Source organism: Pyxicephalus adspersus, chromosome 1 (assembly GCF_032062135.1).
Source record: "Pyxicephalus adspersus chromosome 1, UCB_Pads_2.0, whole genome shotgun sequence".
NCBI lineage: Eukaryota > Metazoa > Chordata > Amphibia > Anura > Pyxicephalidae > Pyxicephalus > Pyxicephalus adspersus.
The window spans coordinates 171388658-171416279 of NC_092858.1; the positions used below are offsets into that span (position 1 = coordinate 171388658).

The window sequence follows — 27622 nt, forward strand, 5'->3', positions numbered from 1 at the left end:
CTGAACATTTTTCAAGGGTTCCTCTGGGGAAAAATATTTGTGCCAATTCCATGGCTTTATTACTTCCTAAGTGACTGACTCCCAACAAGCACAGATGTCACGGCTTTGCTACTTCCAATCTGTGTGTTCTGGTTTACTGCCTCAAAGTATTGAATTGAGATCATTAGCATGTAATTTTTTCGGTTTTCTTTTAACCCTATCATTGTTGGAGTCTTCCCCCCCCATTACTCACACACATGCCTAGAACTCTCTATTTTCTAAAGCAGAGAACTCATAGAATGAAATATTTACCTGCAACTTTTGAATATTACAGTTTTAGCACAACAAATTTTTGGTAAAAAAAATACACAAATTTATTTCAGTGTACACATACACAGAAAAAAATTATATTTCTATTTCTTTCCCTGGTGATCATTTCCAGCATCAGTAGGAATTATTGAGTGGTGCTCTGTTCTATTAGGAGGGGTGAATATTAGTAGTTTCTGGGGGTCTGTCATTTGGTGATCAGTTCGAGAACCTCAAGGAACCGACCTGTGTAGAATTTTATTTGAACAATTGTCTCAGGCATGAAAATGTGGCATCTTTACAAGACTGAAAGGAAAGGGAAGACCCAAAGACTGATAGATGATGGTGCACAGAGTCGATGACCAAATTGGCGCCAATCACTACCACCACCAACTCTGCTATCCATGTAGCAGATTTGGTCACTGTATGGTTGGGCTAAACATGAATCATTGGTGTGCTAAAAAAACAACCAAAAATAGCAGCAGGAAATACTGTTAAAAACCTTGTGAGAAAACCAATATGGACGCCAACTTGTGCCTTTAACAGCACAGGTTCCAGGTCTGACAACCTGACACCAGAATTCACTAGGTGGTCCCACAGAAGTACCTGGTAATAACGGAAAGGCACAATTGGTTTAAAACACTTTACTCCCAACATACTACAGATTTCAGGTTCTAAATACTTTTAGAATATCCAGGTTTAATACTTCAGTTCTCTGGGGCGTATCCACCCAAACGGACACAGGGAAGCAAAGTTTCGGGCCCATTTTTGTGTTATGGCACGTTCTTACCACAGGGCATGGCACTGTCCATTCATTTATTCCAAGCAGCACTCCAATGCACGTTTTCCTGCACACAGAGTTGCACCACATGACAAATCAATACAATGCATACATTGCCCAAAATAGTGCAGATCCGAATTTGTAGAAGAGTAATTTGGATTACTCTTGTGGATAGGCCAGGCCATTCATATGAACGTGGTGCCCTAAAGCCGAACACATGAAAGAGCTCTGCAGTAATGCATATTTGTGAATGGAGTCCTAGTCTCAGACCAAGACCTACTAATGGGTATGCCCTTCCTGCATCTCCCCAAACCCAAAAAATGTCCAAAGTCCAATCTAATCTGAACTGCCATAATCAAGGCACACTGGAGGGATGCAGACCAATAGGCTTGTTGATGTTGAAGGCACTTCTCTGAGGCACCCTGGCCCCATACAAAGGCAAGAGGAATGATGGGGGCCTTGGTTTCCTCAGACAAACTTTTTAGTTCCTATGGGCAAAACAAAAACTTTTTAACAGTTGTCAAATGCTAGACCACAACTTTTAGACCAATGTTTACAAGGATAAAGTCATTTCCAATGTTCTCCCCAACCTCTTTTAACTGGGTGCACCACCTGGAACATTTCAGTAAGGACCTGGTTGTTTTTGGGTTGTTACTAAAAACTTGGACCTCCACCTGCCTACAGCTTAACCTAACAAGTTTTTGGGGAGAATATGGATTTTCCTAAACCTGTGGTTCTTGTCTAAAAAATAAATAAAAAAGACATATCAGTAATATAGTAAATGGGCCATTTTGGTCCAGTGACAACCCTCTCCCGGTCCTGACAAAAGTTGAACTGAAAAGCCACAAACTGGTGCAATTCTGCCGACACATGCTCGCACAGAAATCCTTCTCCTAAAAAAAGTATAGGCACCTTGTTGTGGTCTTCAGATTGATCATCACAGGGCTCATTGGATCCCAGGCCCAGGCTGTTAATCTCATCTTAGCCAAAAAGGCAAGGTGCCATGAAGGCACACCCCATCCTGGCTCCAACCATTGACTTGTCAGCCCAAGGACACTGCCATTTGTGATGGGACTACGAGAAGGTGGACATGGGGAAATTTTGAGGTCCCGTAGGTAACTTGGTATCAACAGGCTCCATGGAGATCTAATAAAAGACCAACACAGGGACATTTGGTTGGTTCCCACCCTCACACTAACTGCAACGTTTGAACAAAATGAGAACTTAAATCCCGTCTATTCAAGGTTATTTTTTTAAACTACACACAAAAATTAGATGATATCCGGGGTCCAATGCGTAAATGAAGGTGACCTCCCTTGGGAGGAGCATTCATCAGCATACCTGCCCCCATGATTGATGTCCACTAGCCTACATTCAAGTCCTCACTGGGTAAACGAGGCTCTACAGGTGCTCATGAGACATTTAATAAAAGTACCTGCAGGGACCCTTGGATTTCATTCAATGTGCCAAGACTCTTCATTTAAAAGAACCTTAACTGGTTCTGCTTGAAACATCCAGTTTTTAGCATTCCATTGAAGAGATGTCAGCTGTACAGTACATATTTCAATGCTATTCAAAAAAAATTCCATTTGCTGCCTTCAGTTGGAGGTGTTGGAGCTTCACCGATGTCCACAGTGATGTTGGTGTAAAGCGCCGTTTCTGCCCTGGAAAGTAGGGTAAAGTCCAAGGAGTTCATTCCATCCTCTTTCCAGGTTCTTCTGGTGTTCCTAAGGAGATTGTACCTGACCGGAATGAGAAGACAAAAGGGTGTAACTACAGAAGGGCCAGATGGGTCAACGGTCTCTAGGCCTATGGGACCAGGGGAGGCAAAGTACAACTGCCCCTGAACCATAATTAATGAGTTGCACCCTTTCCTTCATAATACATTTCTCTTCTTTTTTTTTACTGTTGATTCCTCAATTTTTAAAAACATTTTCTTTAAAAGTTTAAGCCTATTGGTATTTTTGTCTTATGTACTGTATAGGGGAAATACATTTGGGGGAGTCAGAAATGGAAAAGGATCTGGGGGTTCTGGTACATCATAGACTTAATAACAGCATGCAATGCCAAGCTGCAATATCTTAAGCTAGCAAAGTAATTTCTTGTAATAAAAGCGGAATAGACTGCAGAGATGGAGACATAATCCTGTACAAAGCATTGGTCAGACCACATCTGGAATATGCAGTTCAGTTTTTGGCACCAGTTCACAGAAAGGACATTGTGGAAATGGAGAGAGTGCAGAGAAGGGCAACTAAACTAATAAAAGGAATGGAGGAGCTCAGCTATGAGGAGAGATTAGCTGAACTGAATCTATTCTCCCTTGAGAAGAGAAGTATAAGGGGGATATGATCCCCCTGTATAAATATAAATCAACACCATATAGAGAACTCTCTTCCCAACTGTTCACTTTGAGATCATTACAAAGCACAAGGGGGCACTCTCTAAGTCTGGAGGAAAAGAAGTTTAAGCTCCAGATAAGGAAGGGATTCTTCACTGTAAGGTCTGTGAAAATGTGGAATCGGCTCCCTCAGGAAGTAGTTTCAGCAACTACTATTAAGTAGCTCTTAAGCTTTAAGAAAAAGCTGGATGATTTCTAGAAGCACAGAATATAACTGGGGATTAAGGCTTTAAAGTAAATTTAACAGACTGTTGATCCAGGGAACATCCGATTGCCTCATGGAATCAGGAAGGAATAATTTCCCCTGTTGGAGCAAATTTTACCAGGGTTACTTTTTTGCCTTCCTCTGGACCAACTATGTCTTAAAGGGTTTTATATCTGGGATATGTTTATTTCCCTTGTGGTGGAATTTGATGGACTTATTTCTTTTTTCAACCTAACCTACTATGTAAAATCTGTAACAGGAACATGGGTCAGCAATAGAAATCTTTCAGGACTTATAGGCTTCCCCTACTGTTTTTGTGGATGTCTAGGTCCTTGTAGGAGGTTCCCCCACACTTTGCTCCAAAGACATTGGTGTCACCTGCACAGAAGTGAAGGTTAAATTACAACACGCTGTCCAGACAGCAGTAAAACTTGAAAGAAAAAGCGGTTAACAATGGTTACCAACTCCCTGACAATTCTAACCACCATGCACCTGGTTGTGGTGAGAAGGAGCAGTGGTGGGTGTAGCCAACAGTGGGCCCCTGTGCCGAACTGACTTGGGGCACCCCTGGGAAACCATGTTGGCTGGGCAGGGTCTGGGCCCCCTGTGCAGTGGCACACTTTGAACTTCATTATGTCCACCCCTGAGGAGGTATTGGCATTCAATAGTAAGAGCTTGCAGACCTCTTTCTGATGTTGCAAATGATCAGGGGTCATCTAATGTCCTTCAGGACACTTTGGAAAAGCTTGAAAGAGCACCAATTTATTGGATAACAGGTCAGCAGTGCACTGCCATGATATGCGGCATTGAAATTTCTGATAACCGGACCCTTGAAATGCTCTTAGAAGGTGGTTAGGTAGTTGCAGCAACTGTCAGCCCTTAAGGCTTAGATTGCTCATGGCAGAATTGCCCCATGATACTAGTAGTCTGCAGACCAGTGGGGTAATGATAATGAAGTAATGGCAGGAGAGGTAGAGGAAGAAAAGATCTACAGGATAAATAAAGCAGAAGCAGGGAGATCCTTGCACTGCAGATCCTCAGGTACAGCTTCCCCTCCGGCAAGGAGAACAGTGAGAGACATCATTAAATCTCCTGAGACAACAGTGTCTTAAATGTTCCCACACTGCAGATTTACAGCTTGCATTGTCTGCTGTATTTCAGAAAAAACAAAATGGTAAATCTTTCAAGGTACTGCTTAGGCACAATTCATTTTTTTATCCCTACAGAATAATTTTTTACTATTGATCATTTGAAATGGGTCATTTGGTAATTTCATTGACTCATACAAAGTGTGCAGGATAAGAACTTCTGATTATATTGGATGTTCCTGATCTGCACACTTGTTTCAGCTCAGTGAATCAGAAACAAACAGCCAATCAGTAACAGCCTTCTTATTCCTCTATTGGGTGCTATGTTGGGTCCCTTGTTGCCCACCTCACCGTGACCCCTACCACTGAAAAGCCCCCATAAATTACCTGTGCTCATTTTCTTCATTCCCCGTATCCCGGTCATGTGGAATCATTTTATAGCGGCCGAGGTTCAGCGTTGTCCTTGTGATGCTCAGCCCGGATAAACGAATCCTTCAATAGGTGAGAACATTCACATTTCACTCTACTGATTTCATGTAAATATTTAAATACATCCCCCCTTTTCCTTTTGATGAATATGGTGGAATAGATTAAACCATGTGAATCCGCAGTAAAGTTACAGATAGCCATGCCCCCCCACTGGAGTGCAAACAAGCGACAACAATGCTTTGAATTCAGGAGCAGTGCAGCATTGTTGCCACCCTCATCACGGGAAGCTGCATTTGGTGGAGGTTACTATGGCCAGCATTTATATATGTGTAGGGCTATGTACTACACTACTTTATCACAGCACAATTGTTATATTATTGATAGAAAAGGAGGGAATTGTATGAGAGTTGTTGGCACAGACAAAGTATTATTCTCACCTTTCCGCAATGTCATCATCTTCTCCTCCCCAGCCCCAGTAGTTGTTGGGGAAACCATTGATCTTCATGAACTGATCCGGGGTCAGCGCAGAGACTCCTCCGAAGTACGCCCAATAGGGGAGGCTGCGAAATAAAAAGTCATGTTATTCACCATTACATATAACGTGTGTACAAGTCCGGACAGCATTGGGTCTTCCGATAAGGAACAGCAAAATGTAGGAAGCTTAAAGCTCCAGAAGGGACCAATGTTTTTTTTTTTTTTTCTTTGGCATACAATACACTGGGCGCACATAGCACGCAGCATACAATACACGGGGTACATATAGAACACAGCATACAATACACGGGGTGCACATATAGCACGCAGCATACCATACACGGGGTGCACATAGAGAACGCAGCATACAATACACGGGGTGCACATATAGCACGCAGCATACCATACACGGGGTGCACATATAGCACGCAGCATACCATACACGGGGTGCACATATAGCACGCAGCATACCATACACGGGGTGCACATATGGCACGCAGCATACCATACACGGGGTGCACATATAGCACGCAGCATGCAATACACGGGCTACATATGGCACGCTGCATACAATACACGGGGTACATATGGCACGCTGCATACAATACACGGGGTACATATAGCACGTTGCATACAATACACGGGGTACATAGGCAAGCAGCATACAATACACGGGGTACATATGGCACGCAGCATACAATACACGGGGTACATATGGCACGCTGCATACAATACACGGGACACATAAAGCATGCAGCACTCAGCTGATAGGTGTCACATGACTGGCAGAACCCTGGCACCATGTGATCACATTCAGGTACAGGTGACACAAGGAGTCATTGTTTCCCCCCAGGACACAGAATATAAATGATCAGCTTCAGAAGAACAGGGAACAGAACGCTCATTGTGTCTGGGGAAGGGGGTGGGGGGACTTCATAAAATGGAACCTTGATCCCTGGCCCAGCACAAATCTCAGGAAAATACAATCCCAGACTGAGCAAAGCACAATAATGGAGTCTATGAACTTACTGATGTACAATAAAGAGAACCGGTACTGTAAGATGTTATTCATAAAAAAAATGTTATATGTAAAAGGTTATAATAAAAAAAAAGCTCACTCTTACTGCTGATTGGACAATCAGATCTGACTCAGGAAGGGGCATGTCAGTTCACTGCAGAGAGACCACTGCTTCCACAAGAACAAAGATTCTTCCCAGCAGTGATACTACTACACAGGCTGTGACTTCTTTCTAAACAAACTGTAAGAAGTTGATCACCTTTGGTTGTAATGCACCTGGGGTATATGTATATTTAGTACATTTAAATTGAGCGTGATAACAAGGACTATGGACAGAACCAAGGCCTGGGTGCTCAGAGGAAGAGAGCCTGTTGTCGACCGCTCCTCAAAATTTGTTTCCTGCTTCTAAAGATTAGATTACACGGGCATTTCCAATAATGACCTCATACCGGATCAAATTCCCTATTTCATAAACTGGAATTGTCCCATAGCTTCAAAGAATTCTTGAATTTCATCAAGACAATGGCTCAGGAGTGGAGCAGACTCCGAGGGGTCCCCTGATCCTTCCATCTAATTATAACCAGCACTATAATAAAAGGTCAGACGAGAACTCCGCTCCTATTGTGTATGAAGGAACCCCCCATGAAGCCGCCACACTACCCTATGTACAGCACTGCCCGCAGATATTTCATTAACAGTGACATCTAGTGGGCAGGTTGAGGTACTACACCTACACTTTAAAACTCCAAATACACCTGTGTTAAAAAAAAAAAAAAACTTTTGTTCCACTTTATTTCCAAGAATCAGTTAGGGGTTAATAGATTGATTTATTGTTTCCCAATATAAAAATTGTGCTGGGCATCATTCAACATAGAAAAGGAGCAGAACTGGACCTCAAGGAGATAAGTCTGAGGATCTGGGGATAAGCACCAGAGAGGACATGCGTATTGCAGCAACAGCTGACTTTTTGGTAAATGGGTTAAAAAATAAAAAAAAAATTACAGCAAAGGATTAAAATATCTTCTTTAGCTTAGCTCTAAAAAAAAGTCAGAACGTGAGAACAACCTCTGCTGGGAGGACAGACGGGGGAAAGAGGCAGGATCAAGGTGAAGATATGAAGGTGGGGGAGAGAGCGCAGACAACGAGGGAGAGCGCAGAGAGCGAGCGCAAAAGAGTGCAGAGTGAGAGAGCGCAGAGAGAGAAAGAGCGCAGAGTGAGAGAGCTCAGAGAAAGAGAGCACAGAGAGCGCAGAGAAAGAGAGCACAGAGAGCGCAGAGAAAGAGAGCACAGAGAGAGCGAGAGAGCGAGCACAGAGAGAGAGCGAGAGAGAGAGCGAGCACAGAGAGAGAGCGAGAGAGAGAGAGAGAGAGAGAGAAAGCAAGAGGGCGCAGAGTGAGAGAGCACAGAGAGAGAGAGAGAGAGAGAGAGAGAGAGAGAAAGCAAGAGGGCGCAGAGAGAGAGAGCACAGAGAGAGAGAGAGAGAGAGAGAGAGAGAGAGAGAAAGCAAGAGGGCGCAGAGTGAGAGAGCACAAGGAGAGAACGAAACAAGAGGTACAGAGAGAAAAGAGAAAAGAGAGCAGAGAGAAAGAGCACACCAAGTGAAAGAAGAGAGAGGAAACAGAGAAAGAGAGGGAGCAGGAAGAGATGATAATGGGAACACAAAGAGGAAGCAGAGAAGGGGAAGAGAGAGATAAGGAAAGGAGGAATGAGAGGACAAGGAGCAAAGAAGTGAGAGAAGAGTCAGTGAGAGTAGAGAGAGGGGGCAGAAAGATAAAAGAGAAAGAAAAAGGAAAAAGACAGAAGTGAAAATGTACACAGAGGGAATAGACAGAGGGAAAAAGAAGGAAGGGTAAGAAAAGAAAAAAGATAATGGAAGAATGAAGGAAAGGAGAAAAAAAATAGCTGAAGGAAAAAAAAGGTTAAACCCTAAATCTAAAATTTCCATTGAAAACTATTCTAATTAATCAGCTTTTCCCTTTTAATATCCAGCAATGTATAACTCAATCATTCCACTAGAGGGCGCATGCTGATTGGAATCCAATATCTGATGGCAGAGTAATTAAAGTGCATAGAAGTCTGCAGACAACACGTGTGTATAGGAAGAGTGAAGGGCTCCGACTTGTTTTACTAAAATGCTTCATTGTAATTAATGTTCCTTACTACACGTTTTATAAGCTTTAACATGATCATGTGATTTTAAAATTCATTATCCACATTTTTAAATGTGTAACCTTTGTTACATTAAGACTTGGGCAATTTTTAACATATTTGTCTTCAGATTGTGTTCTTGCACTGTCACGCTAGTAAATAATTAAGCACACATTGCACTGTTGGCAGCATCAGAAAACTTTCCATTAGAATGTCCTGCAGCCCTCACTGAAGTGCACATAGACAGGAAGTGGCTGCAAAGAGGCTGCAACAGCTCTGAGATGCAACAAACTATAAAAAGGTGCAATTGTCTCTAATACACAGTGGTTGAGGTTTCCATGTTGTGTACAGCCACAAGACACAGATAGGCATGGATGAACCTTGGGAAATAAAATTAATCTATTATGTGCTTTGATGAATTATGTGCTTTAGATGAAGGGTGAGGACAGGGGGGCTATAAGTAATTCCTGGACTGCTCCACACCTGGAGTGACACCGGCGGCTACAAACTGCTGTCCTTGCACACCCTCCTCCGCTGTTAACACTGACCAGAGGAGTTGAGAGAGGTAGAAAATATGTGAAAACTACATCCTGCAGCCGCTGATGGGAGGGCAAAACAAAATCACATGTGCTCATTCTGTATAGCCCCCATCCTTTATAGATTAAAATCTTTTGAATTGGTTATGATGGGTCACTTGCTCTTAAATGATTTTTTGTGCATTATTGTTGGCAACCATTAGATGGCACTGTGTCCTCATGCAAAGTGTATAACAAACTTTGTCTTAGAGGGCAAGACACTTTACATGAGGACACAGCACCATCTAGTGGCCAGAGTTTTTTTTCCAGAATAATGATTTATACTTGAGTATGTTTTGCATATATGTGTATGTATAGGGGTGTATATCATACACATATATACTCAAATATTATACTACATTTATAGGCGTGTATATCATACACACAAAGGGGAATATTATAGTATTTTAATACATTTTAAGAGAAACGTAGGCAACTTTACGATGTGCCATTTTAGATTGTTAGGCACTTTTAGGAGCTGGGAGACAGTGTGTGGGGTCAAAACAGCTGGGTAGGGCCCATTCACGTTTGGCTCTTTTCTACACAAAGGTTTCTCATCTATAACATGCTGGCAGTCGACAGGTTTTTCTACCCACACTTTATAAAGAATCTCCCTTTTCGTTTTCATAACCCCAGAATGTACTATTGTGATTCCCATTCCTATTCTTACAGTGCTGGGCAGTGGTAGACGTAGCCAACAGCAGGCCCCTCTGCAAAAGTGCCCCCTTGTGGTTTACAAGGGTACTGGGTCCCTTTGCAGTGGTACACCTTGCACCTCCCTATGTCTCCCCCTGGTGCTGGGGTAAATATTTGTCCCTGGTCTTTGTGTGTTGTCACCTCTTGGTCCTCACCAAACCCCAACCCCAGTTTGCAGCAACAGCGGCAGTATTAGAGTGTAAGCTCCTCTGCTGCAATGGCTTGTGGGAATGTAGCAGGAGTCCATACCTGTACTGGAACTTGTCCATGGCGCTGGACATGTGCTTGGGGTATCTGGTGTCACAGATGTACAGGTTGTAGTCATTTTCCGGGACCAGGTCCACGTCGTGCAGGATCAGACAGTCCCAGTCGTCGTAGCGCAGGGCTTCCCGGACGCCGATATTCAGAAGCTTCGCCCGATTAAACGTGGCGTTCCCAGCCTGGCAAGATAAATATGGCGCTTAGCGAGGAGATGGAAGAAAATCCGTCTTGTGCAGTAATAACAGCGGTAACCATTTCACGGATCATTACCAGCAAGCGGCAGAGAACACAGAGTGAGAGACCGGAGCGAAACATTATTAAAAAGAGAAAATAAAAAAGCATTTAGTATCTTTCTAAAGCAACTTCAATGTTTAAAGTCTGACTGCTTCCTTTTTCCAGGACAGTTATATATACAGCAAGCAATCTAGGAAATTGCAGATTCTTACCTGCTCCTGTCTTGTAGATCACCAAACAAGATCATTACAAAACCATCCTACCAAGGATAGGCCCCTCCCCTAGCTTGTGAATGGACAGTGAAAGGAGAAGTAGCAGACTGATGAGACTGTTTATGGCACTTTATCCTCTTATCTGCATGCTTAGGGGGTGTATCTAGAAATGACTGCAGCAAACCTGTAGTGTAGTCCTTGAACCACTAATTACCCCCCCTATTCCGACAGGAGAGGAGTGGCAATGGCCTACTCTGCTGCAATCTGGGCAACTAATCCTCATGCGGTGCTTCCTCCTGCATCACCCTCCAACCCCTCTCCTATCTCATTAGAAACATGCATGGCTCCCTGGACCACTGCTTCTTTTGGGTCCCGGCGCTGTGTTCCCGCATCATGCCCTGGGGGCGGGGTAAAAATGGCCAAGCAAAGTCACTTAGCCATCACGGTTCCCCTTCCATCTGTGCCCGACTGGTGATCCCAGCGGCAGGAAACCACTATATGCCCCTTCAAAGGGGCAGCAAACTTCACCCCTTCTCTTCCTGGGTCCCCTGCTGGGGTCACCAGGGTGATCGTTACAGCCCAGAGCCACCTGCTTCTTAGCACTGTGCCACTTTCTGCTGCTTCTTCCTTCTCCCGTCCGAGCTTTGCTGTACATGGAGTACAAAAGCTGAAAAATTCAATAATGATTCCTAATTCACAGCACAAAACGAATCCGGAGGATACAAATGTTACCCCAATGGGGAAGTCTGGCTGAAAAGTAAGAAATTATCTCTGATGATAGGAGCGGCTCTTCTGGGGTTAATGTGAGGAGTCTCTGGCCCTCCATCCCATGGATGACGCAGCCCATCAGCCGTCTAAAAATAGATGGATAATGAATTTATCCTGCAATGGTTCATATCTGTCAGTTCCGGCCAGATCTCCGACACGTGACTGCATCAGAGACGAGAATATCAAAAACACCCTTCAAGTCTGGAGATGAAGTTTTATCTGCTTATCTTTTACCCGCCCGCTGGTTCTATTCTTATATTTCCGTTTCTAATATTTTGGACTAAGTGATGTAATCACCAGATATCTATGCCTTATGTAGAAGAATGATAGATGGATGAATGATGGACTGAAGAATGGAAGATGGATGAATGATAGACTGATGGATGGATGATAGATGAATGATGATGCTGGACTGATGGATGGAAGATACATGAATGATGGACTGATGGATGGAAGATGCATGAATGATGATGCTGGATTGATGGATGAATGATGATGCAGGACTGATGGATGAATGATAATGCTGGACTGGTGGATGAATGAATGATGATGCTGAATTGATGGATGGATGGATAATGGATGAATGATGATGCTAAGTTGATGGATTACTGATGGATGGATGATGCTGGACTGATGGATGAATGATGGATAAATGATGGATGGATGATGGATGGATGATGCATGAATGAGTTTGATGGACTGATGGATGGATGATGCTGGACTGATGGATGGGTGATGGATAACTGATGATGATGGACTGATGGATGATGCATGAATGATGAACGAATGATGACGCATAAATGATGATGATGAACTGATGGATGATGAATGAATGATGATGCTGGGCTGAAGGATGGGTGATGCACGAATGATGATGATGGATTGATGATGCATAAATGATGATGATGGATTGATGGATGGATGATAATGATTTTGATGAATGGAGGATGGATGACAGATAATGATTAATGGTGATAGATAAGGCATAACTGATAATGCATGAATTATGGATGGATGGTAGATTGATGAAGCATGGATGATGGGTGACAAGGATGATGGATAATGAATGATGATGGATTAATAGATGGATGATGATGGTTACACCAATTATACCGATACAAATTTAATATATAAAACAATAATTTGTATCATTTACCCTCTTCGCAGCCCTGATGAAGTGGGGTATTTAATCCTCCCTGAGGAGAGTTGGCTTCAGGCTTTCAATACATTAGAATTCCACACTTCCAACATATTTCTAAACTTATGTTTTGGCACTTTGAATGTTAGCCTGACATCTGATGATACTTCATTCATATTGAAGACATGAGTCACCCCGAAAGATAATATTGCCTCTGTGCTATCACCCAGCCACAGTGCATGATGATGTAACGGCTTTAGTACTTCTAAATCAATGACCAAAAAAGAGTTTGCAGATCAGGAGCTGGGATTTCACTGGATGCATACTTGTTTATAGTCACTGACTCCGGCCCGTAAACCGGCATTGTTCAGCAATAGGATCCCATGTGATTCTCTCACTACGGGTTTTATTAAAGAACAATTCTGGGCTGTACTACCCCCATGACTGCACCTTCTCTCAAATAGGGGACAGCATTACTTACGGTAGCTGCATACAAATAAAATCTGTCTATTAACCCCTGCTTTTCCAGCTTGGCAAGTAATTTTGATATTTACATAACTCCTCTTCAAAACCAGCCCACTATTTGCATGCTGTAAGGTTTTCAGGAAGCTATGTGCAGCACTCTGGCCCCTCCCACTGGTAATGATCTGCCTGCCTTGCATAGGGAAGCACAGAAAACCAGCCATGACATCACTAGGTGTAAAGTATTGTATGTAATGGAAATGAAAAGGAGGATTTTACAAGCCCGGTGTCTCAGACAGAAATAACAGGGTCGTAATAAACCAAAGTCCCCTTTACCTGATGGACCACAAATATGGCGTAGTGCAGCTGCTGGCGCTGTAGGAAGGGGTGCAGGTAGTAAAGGAGGGCCTGGAGGTGGGACTCCCGGTTCCGGTGAGGAATGATGACCGCCGTTCTGTAACGCCCTTAGCAGTGTTTAGGGCTGAAGTACCCGCCAGGCTGCACATAGCGATTCCTCAGTTTGATCTTCTTCAGGCTCGGAATTTGGCCGAACGTTATGGATAACGGACCAACTGGGAATGAAAACAAACGACAGGTCAGGACTATTACCTGCAGCTCTCTTGAATCCTCTGTATTTATTACTATACTTATGCAGAAAATGTATTGTACCGTGTTCCAGCACACTTAGAGCCAGACCGCTCCTTTACAACATAGTCTCTAGCCATTAACCCTTTCCCCATCCCTAACCCTGGAACGCTGCTCCAATCAACAGTACTCTAGCTCCAGGAGCAGCTTTGTTGGTTGGAGAAGTGTGCAGGGGGAAGGGGGGCACATCCGACCATTGGAGATCCAGAATGATGCTTGGATGGGGGACTTTCCTTTCTGGATGCCTAGAAAGAACACAGTTGCAAGAAATACATTGGTTAAATCAATTTTCACCAAGCCTGGATATTCAGAAAGTGTCCTGGAAGAAGCTTCTAGTTGCTGCACAGCATACCCATTGGCATGATTTGGTTCCCTCCTTAAGGAGGAGGCTCCCAGCTCCCAACAGCAAACATTGCATCCCTGTGACCCCAAAATGCACAGCCCAGTTTTGGGGAGTTTTAGTGGTATGGGAGAACCTCTGTTCAAAGATGGCTTACAGAACTCAAAGGAAATCTGATAATGTCATAGATGTCCCTGGGGTTTCCCATGCTTCTTTGGAGCATTCCTTTACAGGATTGGAGGCTCAGGATCGAAATCAATTTAAATCCAGACCTTGAAAGGGTCCTGGCACCAAATGAAAACAAAGCAAAGTAAAAGCATAAACAAGTCTGAACCCTTTCAGTGATGACTGCTCTCCACTGCACAGTAACAAAAGCAAATCCTGCAACTTAACTAAGGTTAACTAAGGACAGCTGTCCTCAACTGCCCTCTTGAATGATTGGCTAAATGAATGTAAACAATTATGATGTGAACTGTGTTATCATAGTTTATTATTGCCACAGATGGGACATGTCATTGTTCAGCAAACTGGGAGCCGGATGAGGACAGTCATCATCATCATCTGGTTCTGGCAGCAGTAGAATAACTGTCAATGACAAGTATAGTAATGTAGGATTGGAATGCAATTTAGTAAATCTGAGCTTCTCTATTTGGCAGCTGGCAGTACCAGTCAGGTGGAGTGATCTCCTGTCTGATACAAAATCAAAGTTCTACCAGAGCTCTATTTCTCCACCTGACCAATGCTGCTGACTAGTTCCTTAGCGCTTTTTTTTTGATGGTCATTTTCATGTCAAAAGATCTAGGTTTATACTCAAGTCTATACAGATATTTTACATATATTAGGCTCAGGTTGCACCTATACATTATTGTTACTAAGGACAGTTGTCCTCAGCTGCCCTCTTGCATGATTGGCTAAATGAATGTTTATAATTCAGAGAAATAGAAGAGTTAACAGCTGCAGGGCGAACAATTCTCTGAAGAGTGCTGGGCTCTCTTGAATCTGGAATTGTTGTATCGAAATCAAATGAATCTATTCTTTGCCGTCTCTGAATATTACCGTCCTCCTCATCCTAATTGCCTCGCACTTCTCCCCATTACAATCAAGGTAATTGGCTGTGGGATTCGTAGCGGTCCCAAAGATTATTTTAGCTCCGATTCTCTATCAGACGACAACGTTTCTGCCGGTTTAATATCGGGCTGAACAAACAGGAGCTTGGCTCTCAGCTTCACAGGGAATGCAAGAGTCAAATGTAAACTTTTCAGATATATAGGAGGAAATACAGATGTAATTGTCGGGCATGAACCATGACCAAGTGGGCAATGGTGTGATTTTTATAGTTGGTCAGATGAAAAACAGACAAAGTGTATGCCAACCTTAAGCTATAGTTCTGCAAAAATAAATCTGCGAGCAGACAGGTTCATTATTGCAGATGGAACAGGCGATGTCCCTTCTTCAATAAAACACACTTACCTGCCTGATCTCTGTCTTATTTCTGGAAAACATCGAGCTCGGTGCTGAGCTGCACATGAAGAACAGCTCAGTCTATGATACTGGGATATGATGGATATCCCGTCATCCCCTGGGGCTGCCTGAAAGAATTTCCACATCATCCCAGCCAAGCCAAATCAAGATGGACAAAAATTTGGACCAGGAAGAGCAGAAATGAAATGAAAATGGAAGCGCCCCTGATGGAACAGGGACAGGGGAGTCTTTAAAAAAAAAAAAAATGCCATGAGGGAGGTATGGGTCATCATTATCCTGCATTAAAGGACCCGCCAGTTCACAGGAGCACAGGTGGGCGGCGGGGGCCTAACGGCGGGAGCACACAGGGGGGGGCGGGAGCCTAACGGCAGGAGCACAGAAGGCGGCAGGAGCACCGGGGGGCGGCATTAGCCTAACTGCAGGAGCACCGGGGGGCGGCAAGGAGCACCGGGGGCGGCATTAGCCTAGCGGCAGGAGCACCGGGGGCGGCATTAGCCTAGCGGCAGGAGCACCGGGGGCGGCATTAGCACCGGGGGCGGCATTAGCCTAGCGGCAGGAGCACCGGGGGCGGCATTAGCCTAGCGGCAGGAGCACCGGGCAGGACCTTCATGCCAAGAGCATCAGAGATTTTAATAAAACTTGCATTTGCAAAAAGGTTAAAAATATAAATAATAAAAAAAAATTAAAAAATATTAATAAATAAAAAAATAAAAAAAAGATAATAAAATTTTCTTTACTCTAAATATTGTAGGAAAGGGTCTGTCCATGTGTCAGGATTTTACTGCCATCAGTGTTCCTGCTGGGCCTGATATCTCCAACCTTAAAGAGCAATCTCCAGAATAAGAACACATCCGGCAAATAAAATCAGAAAGAGGTTCTAATTCCTCCATGCAGGGTCTCCCTTTAATGCAGAACTCCCAAGATTTTTACAGGTGACCGAACCACCAGAATTAATGGCTGTGCATGGACTGATCCTTTAATCTTTTAAAGGGCAAGTACATCTTAATGAAATAGTGAGAGGTTGTCATTTGTCCAAAGCATAGAAGTCACTGTGACCAATTGGTGTGCAGGTCACGCTGCCTGTGCCACGGATCAAAAACTCTGTACTAAACTCTACTTACCCTTTAATGATATTACAGAGAGGCAGCCAAATCTCTCCCGTATCATCTGTCTTCCCTCTGACCTTTCACTACCCAGCATCCTCGGTCTGAAGGGAACAATGGTGTCAGATATGAACTTTAATCCATACAGTGTGCAATTCTACTGGTCCAGGCTGAAATGCTGTTGGGGCCTCTTACATATACAGCTTGTTATTTTAATTGCTTGTTTGCTCTGGGACGAAGCTCAACTAATAAACAGCTTTACTATTCATCATAAAGAGAACCTGTCTCAAAATATCACAAAATTTAACAGAAAGAATTGGACACCTGAATGCGTTTTAGATTCATGTTTCACCTTTTTGCTAGAGGTCATACAGAATGTTTTATATTTTTATCAGTTGGTACTTTTGTTAGCCCAGAAGCTTTTCACATACCCAGAATAGGAGATTTCACCGGGCAGTACAGGGTCCTCACAGCCACAGGGTCAGGTGTGAAGAAGCTCAGGTTGGTGTACACGTCCTGCGTTCTGGAGTAGTCCCAGGTAGGTGGGGACCCGAACATCCCCTGGAAAACCCTGGAGGCAACGCGGTGATACACCAGCAAAACAAACAGCAGCTGGGAGAATACCAAACACAGGAGGAAATACGGCTTATCTATCCGTGCCAGGAACATTTTCCAGCCTCGCTCATGCACGCACTCTGCCAGATCATGTACACGGGACCCTGAAGACTTGGATGGATTCGGTGCTGGGCAGGAATCCAAGGAAGCGGGTGGGCATCCTCTTGTGTTCACACAGGGCAGCACAAATACACAGGTCACAGCAGAGCCATTCCTATCACGTCTGAAAAACAGGAACAGCAAAGAAAGACAATTAAAACAAAATGAAAGAAAAAGTGTTTGCAAAATTGTATTAATATATAAATGGAGGATTTCTTCCTTGGAATCACTTCTTAAGAGTTTGTAACACTGTTTGTAGAGAATTTCAATTTCAATTTTTGAACACTTGTATGATATTTTTGCACTCAATGTGAGTTATTTTTGTGTTATATGTATGTTGGATTTATATAAAAACAATAAAAAATGTTAATAATTAAAAAGTATAAACAAGTGTTTGCAGTTCTCATCTTCTAAAATCTGCACTGCTGGAGGACTCTGCTCTTTCCTCTCTCTCTCAGCCTCTCGGAGGAAGGCTTGGAAAAATGTTCAGATACTAGGGAACCCCTGCTCTTAATATTATAGAAAACGGCTCACAGTATATTAAGGTGGTTAATGGGAAGAATGCCTCTAGGGTCCAACAGAACCCCTCTTTCCCTGAAATACACTGCTGGAGGACTGTGTTCCTTCCTCTAACTTTCCTCTCCTGAAATACACAGTGCTGCTGGAGGACTCTGCCCTATATGCTGGGCATGTTTATCTGGCTGAATGTGATTGTGCAGTCAGATTGTGAGGTGTGTTGCCATATTTAAGGCGTATGCACATGGGTGGTTAATCATGGGTGGTTATCTCTATTCAAGTAAATACACCTCCCTACTCACCTAACAAGTAGTGAACCATTCATTTCTGTAAAGGACTGTGGAGTCTGTAATGGGTACAATGGGCACCAAAAATGCACCAACCCTGGCAACTGACTATAATAAACAGCCTCCTGCCAATCAAGATGGACGCAGCCCATAATTACAGTGGGAACACATCCAGAGAGATCAACATTAGATGCTCCTAAGAGTTACAATCACTATGGCTGCACTGTTTACCTGATAATATATTGGTTAGTGGAAAAGGATTTAAATAAGAAGTCAGTGACTTGAGAAGTTCCCAGGAATTGAATGACCGTTTGCAACCACAACCATAAACAGATCAACAGCCACCGCACTCCACCCCTTCAGAAACTATTCACATAGCCCCAACTATAACACGTAACAACCGAAGCTGAACAAGTCCATTTAACTTGTCTGTTCTGCTATTGAAAGTCAATAAGGAGTTGTTTTCTTAAGTTTCCAAACATACATGTAGTTTTTTCCAGCTGCATTTGTTGAGAACATGTTGACTGTTTTAATTCTCCATTCACAATGTTCTCTGTATAAGAGAATGCAATGTGATCCAATAGCAAAGGCATCTTCTAAACAATTCGTTTTCCTCTGGCTGTATTTGACTTGCTTCTAACTTTCATCCACACAAAAATGAAAAATAGTCCTGCATAACGGCACACACGCATCCCCTGATGAAGCCAAAAGGCGAAATGTGTCGGGATTAAACCTTGTCATGTTTTCTCCTAACCATTTTTTAGTAATGACTTGTCTAGTATAAGGGTCACAAATACCCCATGATGTTATTAGGATAGACCCAAATTGTGGAAACTTTTGGCTGTGTAATTTTATATTCATTGTATTATTCAGTTTAGGAAAGAAAAATAAGAGAAATATTTCTCTTCCTACATATGTAATGACAAATACACATTTGTTTTGCCACCAAGAAACTCGTCTCTCTTCTTCATAAATTGTTAAAAAGAAACAAACCACAATCATAAATTAACATTTTATAACATGTTTTAGTAATGGCTTTGACGCATAATAAATCTTGACACCAAAACGGAATACTTCCGGCTTGTCTTGAACAAGTTGCGTTACAGATTTATTCAAGATTTGTGACATGACAACTAAACACCAGTAGGAAGAAAAATGATACAATGTATAGAAACTGATACAATGAACACAATGCTCACAACATTACTCACAAACACCACGCGGAGCTTCCTACACTTACTGGAAAATACTTACTATACTGGAAATATTTGTAAAGAATGAAAAGAAAGTCCAGGAAAGGAGAGGGGGGTGGGAAAGAAAAAGTAGATATAAATCAAATGACACATTTACTATAAAGTTTTGGTGTTATTAGAATTAGAAGTCATTTTGATAGGCGATTTCCACTTGTTTTCCAATAGAGACTGGTACTATTAAACCAGCGATTTCCATACCACATACACTGATCAGTCCTGAATGCCGCTTTGATGAATGCGATTAACGCTATAATGTTGGTATTTATGTAAATTTCACTTTTGTGGCCCCTGGGCGTCATCCAGTTAGCATTCTTCTTTAATTTCTTGTAACTATTTCTTAACTTTTTCTCTTCAAAAACTTTGATAAAAAGAGAAGATAAAGTACACCAGAATGAAGAAGTTAAACGGAATTTCCCTCCTCTAAGCGTTAACCGCAGAGCTCTTGTTTTAGCGGTGTGATGAAAACTGCAAAAACAGGAAAGGGGAACAAAGTGAAAAAGATTATGAAATATGAGGAGCGGGCGACTGAGATACTGAAAACGTCGGCAAACAAAAACAGCGGCACCGACTGTGGTTAGTCCTGGATGTGACTGCAGAAAACTTGTGATGTCATTCTAACGCCAAGCGCTCCAGCCAAACAGCTACGTACACACGCGTGGCACATACATGTATTATCTGTATAATTAATATTGGAAAGCAAACTTCCTTCCTGGTCAGCTGCCAGGAGGTGACAATGGCGATTACTGCCCAGCATTATTCAATCCAATATATATATATATATATATATATATATATATATATATATATATATATATATATATATATGAATTCTGGGGCATCATAAAACCATTATTGGTAACGAGGGATCATCAACAGGGTCATAGGTGCCCAAGGCTCATTAGGGAATACTAACCCCGTTTAATAAGATTCCCACATTAAAGCTACCATAGCATAGTGCTGGCAATGAGAACACTGTCAGAACACACAATGGATCCGATTCATTAAAGCTCTCCAAGACTGGAGAAGATAAACTATTATCGGAGAACCTGGAATGGATTGGAAACATTTGCCAACTAATAGCAAATTTATTTTTAAGAAAACCATTCCAGGTTTGCTAGACCACCCAGGTTCTCCTATTTTCTCCAGTCTTGGAGAGCTATAATAAATCAGGTCCAGTGCCTCGCTAATTGTTGTGTATGGAGCTCCCTATTTTATTTTTAAACTTTTTCATTTCTCATTATTGCTTTCACAAGGGGACTGAGAGGAACTTTATGTAATAGCATGCATGAAGTGACATTTTGGAAACGTTATAGGGGTCAATTTCTTCCATATCTCCTTCTTTTTGCTGGATCTTTTACAGCAGGGGTGTCAAACTCTGGCCCCCCAACGTCCTTTTTTTTTTGCCCCCAAAGGAATCCTAAATACTGCAGCTGGCCCGCCGCTGCATTGAAATAGTGCCGCTACTACAATTCCTGGCATCACTCGCGTTTATAGACCAGCGGGCTCTCTGCCTATGTGTGGCCCCGCATTGGACTGTTTTATAGAGGCAAATAATGGCGGGAATTATAGTAGCAGCGCTATTTCAATGAAGAGGGAGTTCCAGCGGCGGGCCACTCATAAGATTTAGCTCCGCATGGGCCGTGTCTACTTGTTCCAGACTGAATGTGAAGCAAAACCTCTTTGTTTCCATATGAAAAGGGTTTATCTCTAATAAGAAGGAAAAATTTCCTCAATTTTTTTCATAAATTTCAAGGCTGGCCCGCGACTAAGTTTTTAATTTTGTCTCTCTGTGTATTTGAGTTTGGCACACCTGATTTACAGAGTCCAAAGTCTGACAGCTCTAAAACGTGTTCTGAGCTGAGCACTTCCAGGTCCACTACTCATAAGGAAAATGAGGGAAAGTGCCAATGGCCGTCTTAGGTTCTGAGGATGCATTGGTAAGCCTGGGACACGCCAGGTGGTTGACTACTATTCCTAAAAATCAGTGACTTGGAAAACACTTTTTTGCACTTTTCTATAAGCTCAGCCACAATCTGATTCTGAATTCACTAATCCAATAGCAGAATCCAGAGAACTTTGATCGGCCAAGTTGGAGAATTTCTTTTTAAACACACAAGTAGCTGGCAAGCTTTAGAGACCTCTGTGCATCAATTGCAATGTGCAGGATTATGACTGATTGATATTCAATTGACAGTTCTATTAATTCGGTCAAATTAACTGAACATTGATCAAGCAAAAGGTAATTTGTTTATGGCCACCTTTATGATCACCTGTCCCTGATCCAGTAACATATTGGCAACGATTGGCCATATGATTAATAAAGGGGAAATTTTATTATACGTACCACCAATAAACCTATGGACAACAGCCCACAATATTTTATTGCGGACATACACAAATTCAAATTGCACATTTGCAGAACGGATGAGAGCAAAACTAAGTTTTGGCACCAACGTTATAATTCTGTGCCAGTTGGCAATATTGTGGTATTGGCATGGCCTCTGAGATTGGGTGAGAACATCAACCGAGTGTAAAGTGGTTTTGTTGCCCTGTAGGATACTTTAAATTCTGCAGTGTGCATGCTTGAGGTCTGTGTACATATACAGGAGTGGCACTGATCCCTCATATAAGCTGGGAGTATTATTAAAGGATCATGTTATTTGCAAATCCTGGTCCACTAGTGTAGTGACATGGGCATTCCCATCATTCAGCGGCCTGAACTAGGTTTGGGCATAGCGGCCATGGAGGGGAGCCACAGACTATATTCTCATATGGAGAAGGCTATACAAGGCTTGCATTAGAACAGGCAAACTAACAATTTCCTAGAGTTTCATATAAGGAATCATTTGAGCAATTTATATGTTCACCTACATTATTATTATTATAGGAAACAGGATTTATATAGCGCCAACATATTACGCAGCGTTGTACAATGAATAGGGGTTGCAAATGACAAACAGATCATGGCAGTGACACAGGAAGAGGAGAGGACCCTGCCCTGAAGAGCTTACAATCTAAGGGGGGGGGGGTGAGTATCACACAATAGGAGGGGAGATATGGAATGGTGGGTGAGTAGTAAGAGGTTTTAAGAGACAGAAGAAGACGGGTAGGTGAGGTTGAAGCATTTGGTTGGAGGTTTCTTTTAAATGAGCAGAAAGTAGGAGCAAGCCGAATAGTACGAGGAAGACCATTCCAGAGAGTTGCGGCAGCTCTAGAAAAGTCTTGGAGTCGTGCATGTGAGGAGGGTATGAGTGAGGAAGTCATTAGTAGGTCATTGGAGGAGAAAAGAGAGCGGCTAGGGGGGGATTTTTTTTTACCAGGTCAGAAAGGTAAATGGGACAATAACTGCTGGGTTTGCTCATGCACTATCCCCACATATCGTCGATCATCTGGTCACTGCCACAGCAATAATTCAGAATTAGTTTCTAATAACCTAGTCCCTATTTATTGTACAGCACTGCATATTATGTTGGTGCTTTATAAATACTGTTTAATAATAATAATAATAATAATATTAGATATCCAAGTCCCAGTCTCTAGTTTTCCCAACTACAAGCAACCCAACCCATCTGTGTGAGTTTTCATATATGAAATGCCAGGAAATAGTTGAAAACTTTGTATTGTAGGTTGAGATTTTCTATCATGAAATCACTGAAAAAAGTAAACACAGAATTGATAACTTGTAAAACTGGTATTTCCACCTTTCTTACAAAGGTATTGGAGCATGGCACAAAGTATTGAAAGGTGTGAGAAGGTGTTGATATCAAGGAACACCGGAAGGCAAATGCTTGAGGACTCCTCATCTTCACAGTGACCACAACTCCTGGCAGAATATATAAATTTTAAGTTTAAGTTTTGACCTTTAAATGAGTCAGTTCAGGGGTGTCCAATGGATGGTACAGCATACAAATACCTTTTATGCCAGGGTTAGCCACCTTGGTGGCATTGGTGGGCATGACCACATCGACCTAAATGAATTGGGGTAAATAGAACCTGAACCTACCCTCTGCACCCCTAGAACATATATGCCAGGGTCGTTAAACTCATATCCACATAATATGCTTTAATTACAGTGCAGGGTACAGGAGAACATATTACAAGGTTGGGACATCCTTGTACCCTCTCTCTTCCTTGCAGTGTTCTCCCCGGCCCCTTTTAGCCGGGCGTACCGCCTGGCAATTTTCAGTAACCACCCGCTGTTTTTAGGTGGTTACTGAAAAGTTGGTTGACAATACAGGGGCTGCCACGCACTACAGCTTCTTCCCACCCAGGTAAAAAAACATTCTGTCCTTGTATCCCTCTACCTCTCCTTTCTGTACCCCTTTTTCCTGTATGGCTTCTCGTTTTTGTATTCCTCCCTTTTCTGGTGGCTTGTTGTGGATCCGGACTGCTGCAAAGTTTCCAAGAGAAGCGATCTATCTCCAGTGGTAAAACACTCCACCTGCATGGTCACAACTACTAAGCTCCAATCAAAAAAGTTCCCCCTCTCTGAGCTTCCTTTGGAATTTATAGGACAAATACTAAAAAAATGCAATCAATCTTGAAAGGAGAAGCACACTGTGATGGGGTCACAGGGTGACATGATGATTATGTGGCCATTGTTTATCCAAAAAGCAATTGAAGATTACCAGGTCAAGCGAAGACCTGCTGATCACATGGCTTAGGTTTTTCTTTCTTACCTAACTTTTTTATTATGTTTTATTATTCCTTTGTATTCCTATTATTAGCACAGAAAGATTAATGTTACCGGTCACTGTAGCTGCATCCCCTCTCATTATTATTATTATTATTATTAATAAACAGGATTTATATAGCACCAACATATTACGCAGCCCTGTACATCTCATGTTTATGTGTTTGGGTATCTCATACAAAGCAGCTGATTTCATGTTTATGGACACAAAGATTTTACTGATAACAATGTTCTGATATATCGGCAATAAGGCTACGGCCCATGGCTAAGCAGCCCTCCCAATACTCTCCTAATTATTAATATTATTAATAAACAGGATTTATATAGCGCCAACATGTTACGCAGCCCTGTACATTAAATAGGGGTTACAAATGACAGACAAATATAGACAGTTACACAGGAGGAGAGGGCCCTGCCCCGAAGAGCTTACAATCTAGGAGGTGGGGGAAGGGCCCAGTACTGAGTGACCCCAGGACTGGGTAATATGAAAGCGTGGCTCTCAAAGAGCTGACCTATAATAAACTTGCCCAGTAGGATGGGGGCGTCTTTTTAGGATGCAGAAAGCAACAATGAGTGGGAGCCTGGTGAGTAATTCATTTTATATTCACTTCAATTGTTTGCTTACAATTACATTTGAAAGGGGCAATCTGGTAAATGTTAGAGTTAGATAACAATAAAGAAATATTGTGTCCTCTATGGATACCCCCATTCTATCTGTGTTTCTTGTCTGACGGTAACTAAAACACACACTGGAATCTAATGACGCCCTGTATTCATTATTTACACAAGCAATATTTAGTTTTGTCTTATTTATGTACATGGTGTATATTATTCGCACAATACTACAATACGCCAACACGTCTTGAAACACATACCAAGCAACGTGAGCACCGTGAGTAGGATTTATTCAGCCATAAAAATCTGTTAAAGGGTCCGACTCATCCTAAAGCTATCCAAAACATAAAGCAGCAATCTTTTAAATGTACAAATGTAATGTGGTCCCCCCTTCAACACTTTATGGGTTCCATTCTCATTTGGTTTGGAGGACGGGTAAGTAGTACAAATGCTTTCTGGCATTCTCCTTTGTTAGGAGCACGGAGTTGCAGGTGAGCCCTTGCTGTTCTCCAGCACAATGCAGGACTGCTGATCCTGCACAGAGATGACATCAGAGGCCTGTGATTGGCAAGGCAGTAAACCAGTTTTTGGTGGGTCCCCTTGGGAAGAAAAGGAAGGATCAATATAGCGTATTTCCTCAACCAGTCAAATGGGTATATATCCAATGCAATGCCAAGGAGCATTAATCCCAAGGGGACCCCACGGCGCAAGTAGCAATTGTCCCAGGGAGACCCACCGGGGCAAGGAGCATTCTTCCCAGGGGGACCCACCGGGGCAAGGAGCATTCTTCCCAGGGGGACCCACCGGGGCAAGGAGCATTCTTCGCGGCCCCACCAACTCAAGAAACATTCGTCCCAAGCGGCCCCACCAACTCAAGAAACATTCGTCCCAAGCGGCCCCACCAACTCAAGAAACATTCTTCTCAGGTAAGCAACCAACCCAAAGACCATTCTATCCAGCGACCCACCAGCGTAAGAAGCATTTTTTTCCAGTGATCACCAGTTAAAGAAACTTTTTCCCCAATGCCCACCAAAGTAAAAACTTTCTTCTAAGTGCCCAAAGGCATAAGAAGCATTCCTCCCAATGCCCACCAATGTACAAACACTGATCACCAATGTGAGAGAGCTCTACAATTTCAACCATGAGAATAAACCGGAGCAGTTATTCCTTTTGGCAAATCTCTATACCTGACAATAAGGACTTGAGATCCATACACATGTTAGATTTCCATTGCCCAAGCGGCACACTTGTCACGGCCCAACGTCCAGCATTGGTACGGGTGGTACAATAAATCTAAGCCAATCTCTAAATGACCAACGGAGAGGCTTACCACCCACTCCATGCCCCATGACCATCTATCAAACCATCACCCCATTATAATGATGATCATTTCTACAGTTATGTACAAGGTTTTAAATAATAATAAAGTCAATGTGGGGGAACATGGTGGCATTGGCAGAAGTCCCCCCCCCAGCGACCAATCTGTGCCAACCCAATACCGCCATGTGTTCTGCATCTCAATGCCACTTTTTGCATTAGAAAAAGAAAGTTTTCTACTCACTTTGTAATTTTTACAACTTGCTGGACTTTTTACATTTTCCTGTTCATAACTCTCTATAACCCTGCAATCCATGCCAATCACATCCTGCATCAGCTGGGCAACCACAAGGCTCAGCATGCACCCCAGAAGCTGCACAAAGCAACATGCCTCCTGTAAAAAGTTACAAAGTAATAAATGAAACCCCCCAGTGTGCAGATACCTGGAGCCCGCAGATATCAGCCTTCTCCTCCGCTTCCCACCAGGCACCTGTTACTTTAATGCGCGCTCCCGCAGCACCAGGCGCGCCCGCGTGCAAACAGCTGCTCTGCTGCGGCTGCGCGAGAAGTCAAGCACGAGTGTCAGCACGCGCGGCTCCGCCCCCTCTGCTGACGTTACGGGCTGGCTTGGAGAACTTTTGTTGGAGAAAGTTTTAGCAAAGTTGGGGAAAGTTTTAGCGTTGTGCGATGCATTGTGACTGCACGACTGAAAGGGACTTGTCATAAATAAAACATTAATAGCCTTAGCTGGTTGTTATGCTAACCCCCTGGATTTAAATGTATGTTTTATTTAAAAAAAAATTCTGCAAATTTGGTTTTGGTTCAGCCATCTTTAAAGCATCTGCACCATAGCCAGATGATTTGCATTTTCAGTCTTCTGGGGCTCATTTCCACCATAGGTGTTTTCCAAAATGCAAACAGTGCGATCTGCATTTCAATGGATGGTCAATGCATGCTGCATTTATTTTTTAAAGCGCAATGCTCAGCTATTGGTTGGGTACAGCCATTACCAACGAATTACAACACAAGGGTGGCAGTTCTATCCATAAAATGCATGCATGGTGAATGAGCGCTTTTTTATTTATTTATTTATTCTGATTTTATTTTATACAATTATTTTTTGTATTGTTAATTTTTTATATTGTTATTTATTTTATACCATTGTTGCACGGTTCTGTTTTGTGCAGACTTAATTACACATCTGTGTATTGTATGATCTCATTTTACAAGTGTACCGAGATCTCAAGATTCATGTTGTTGTAGAACGAGCCCGTGTTTGTCCATAAACAGATATTTCTGTTTTATGTCATCAGCCATGTATCGGGATGGCAGATCAATGCAGCACGCACAATAAAACTGCACATTAGGAATCCTAAAAATGCCATGTGTAATAAAATTTTACATTCATACTTTCCTAGGAGCAGTATGGACTTAGAAATCACATACAGTTACATACTGCTGCTTCCTCTGACCCTATATAAGTTC

General features: G+C 42.6%; 1 protein-coding gene across 1 annotated transcript; it reads right to left on the reverse strand.

The window, feature by feature from the left end:
- Positions 1–328: 328 nt before the first annotated feature.
- Positions 329–26668, reverse strand: LOC140321636 (beta-1,4-galactosyltransferase 3-like). Its single transcript, XM_072398401.1, is given in 7 exon segments — positions 329–2808; positions 5624–5746; positions 10347–10537; positions 13509–13744; positions 16761–16846; positions 17174–17580; positions 26581–26668. Coding segments are annotated over 5 exon segments (798 nt in total). The 5' UTR covers positions 16840–16846; positions 17174–17580; positions 26581–26668; the 3' UTR covers positions 329–2639.
- Between the last annotated feature and the right edge of the window lie 954 nt (positions 26669–27622).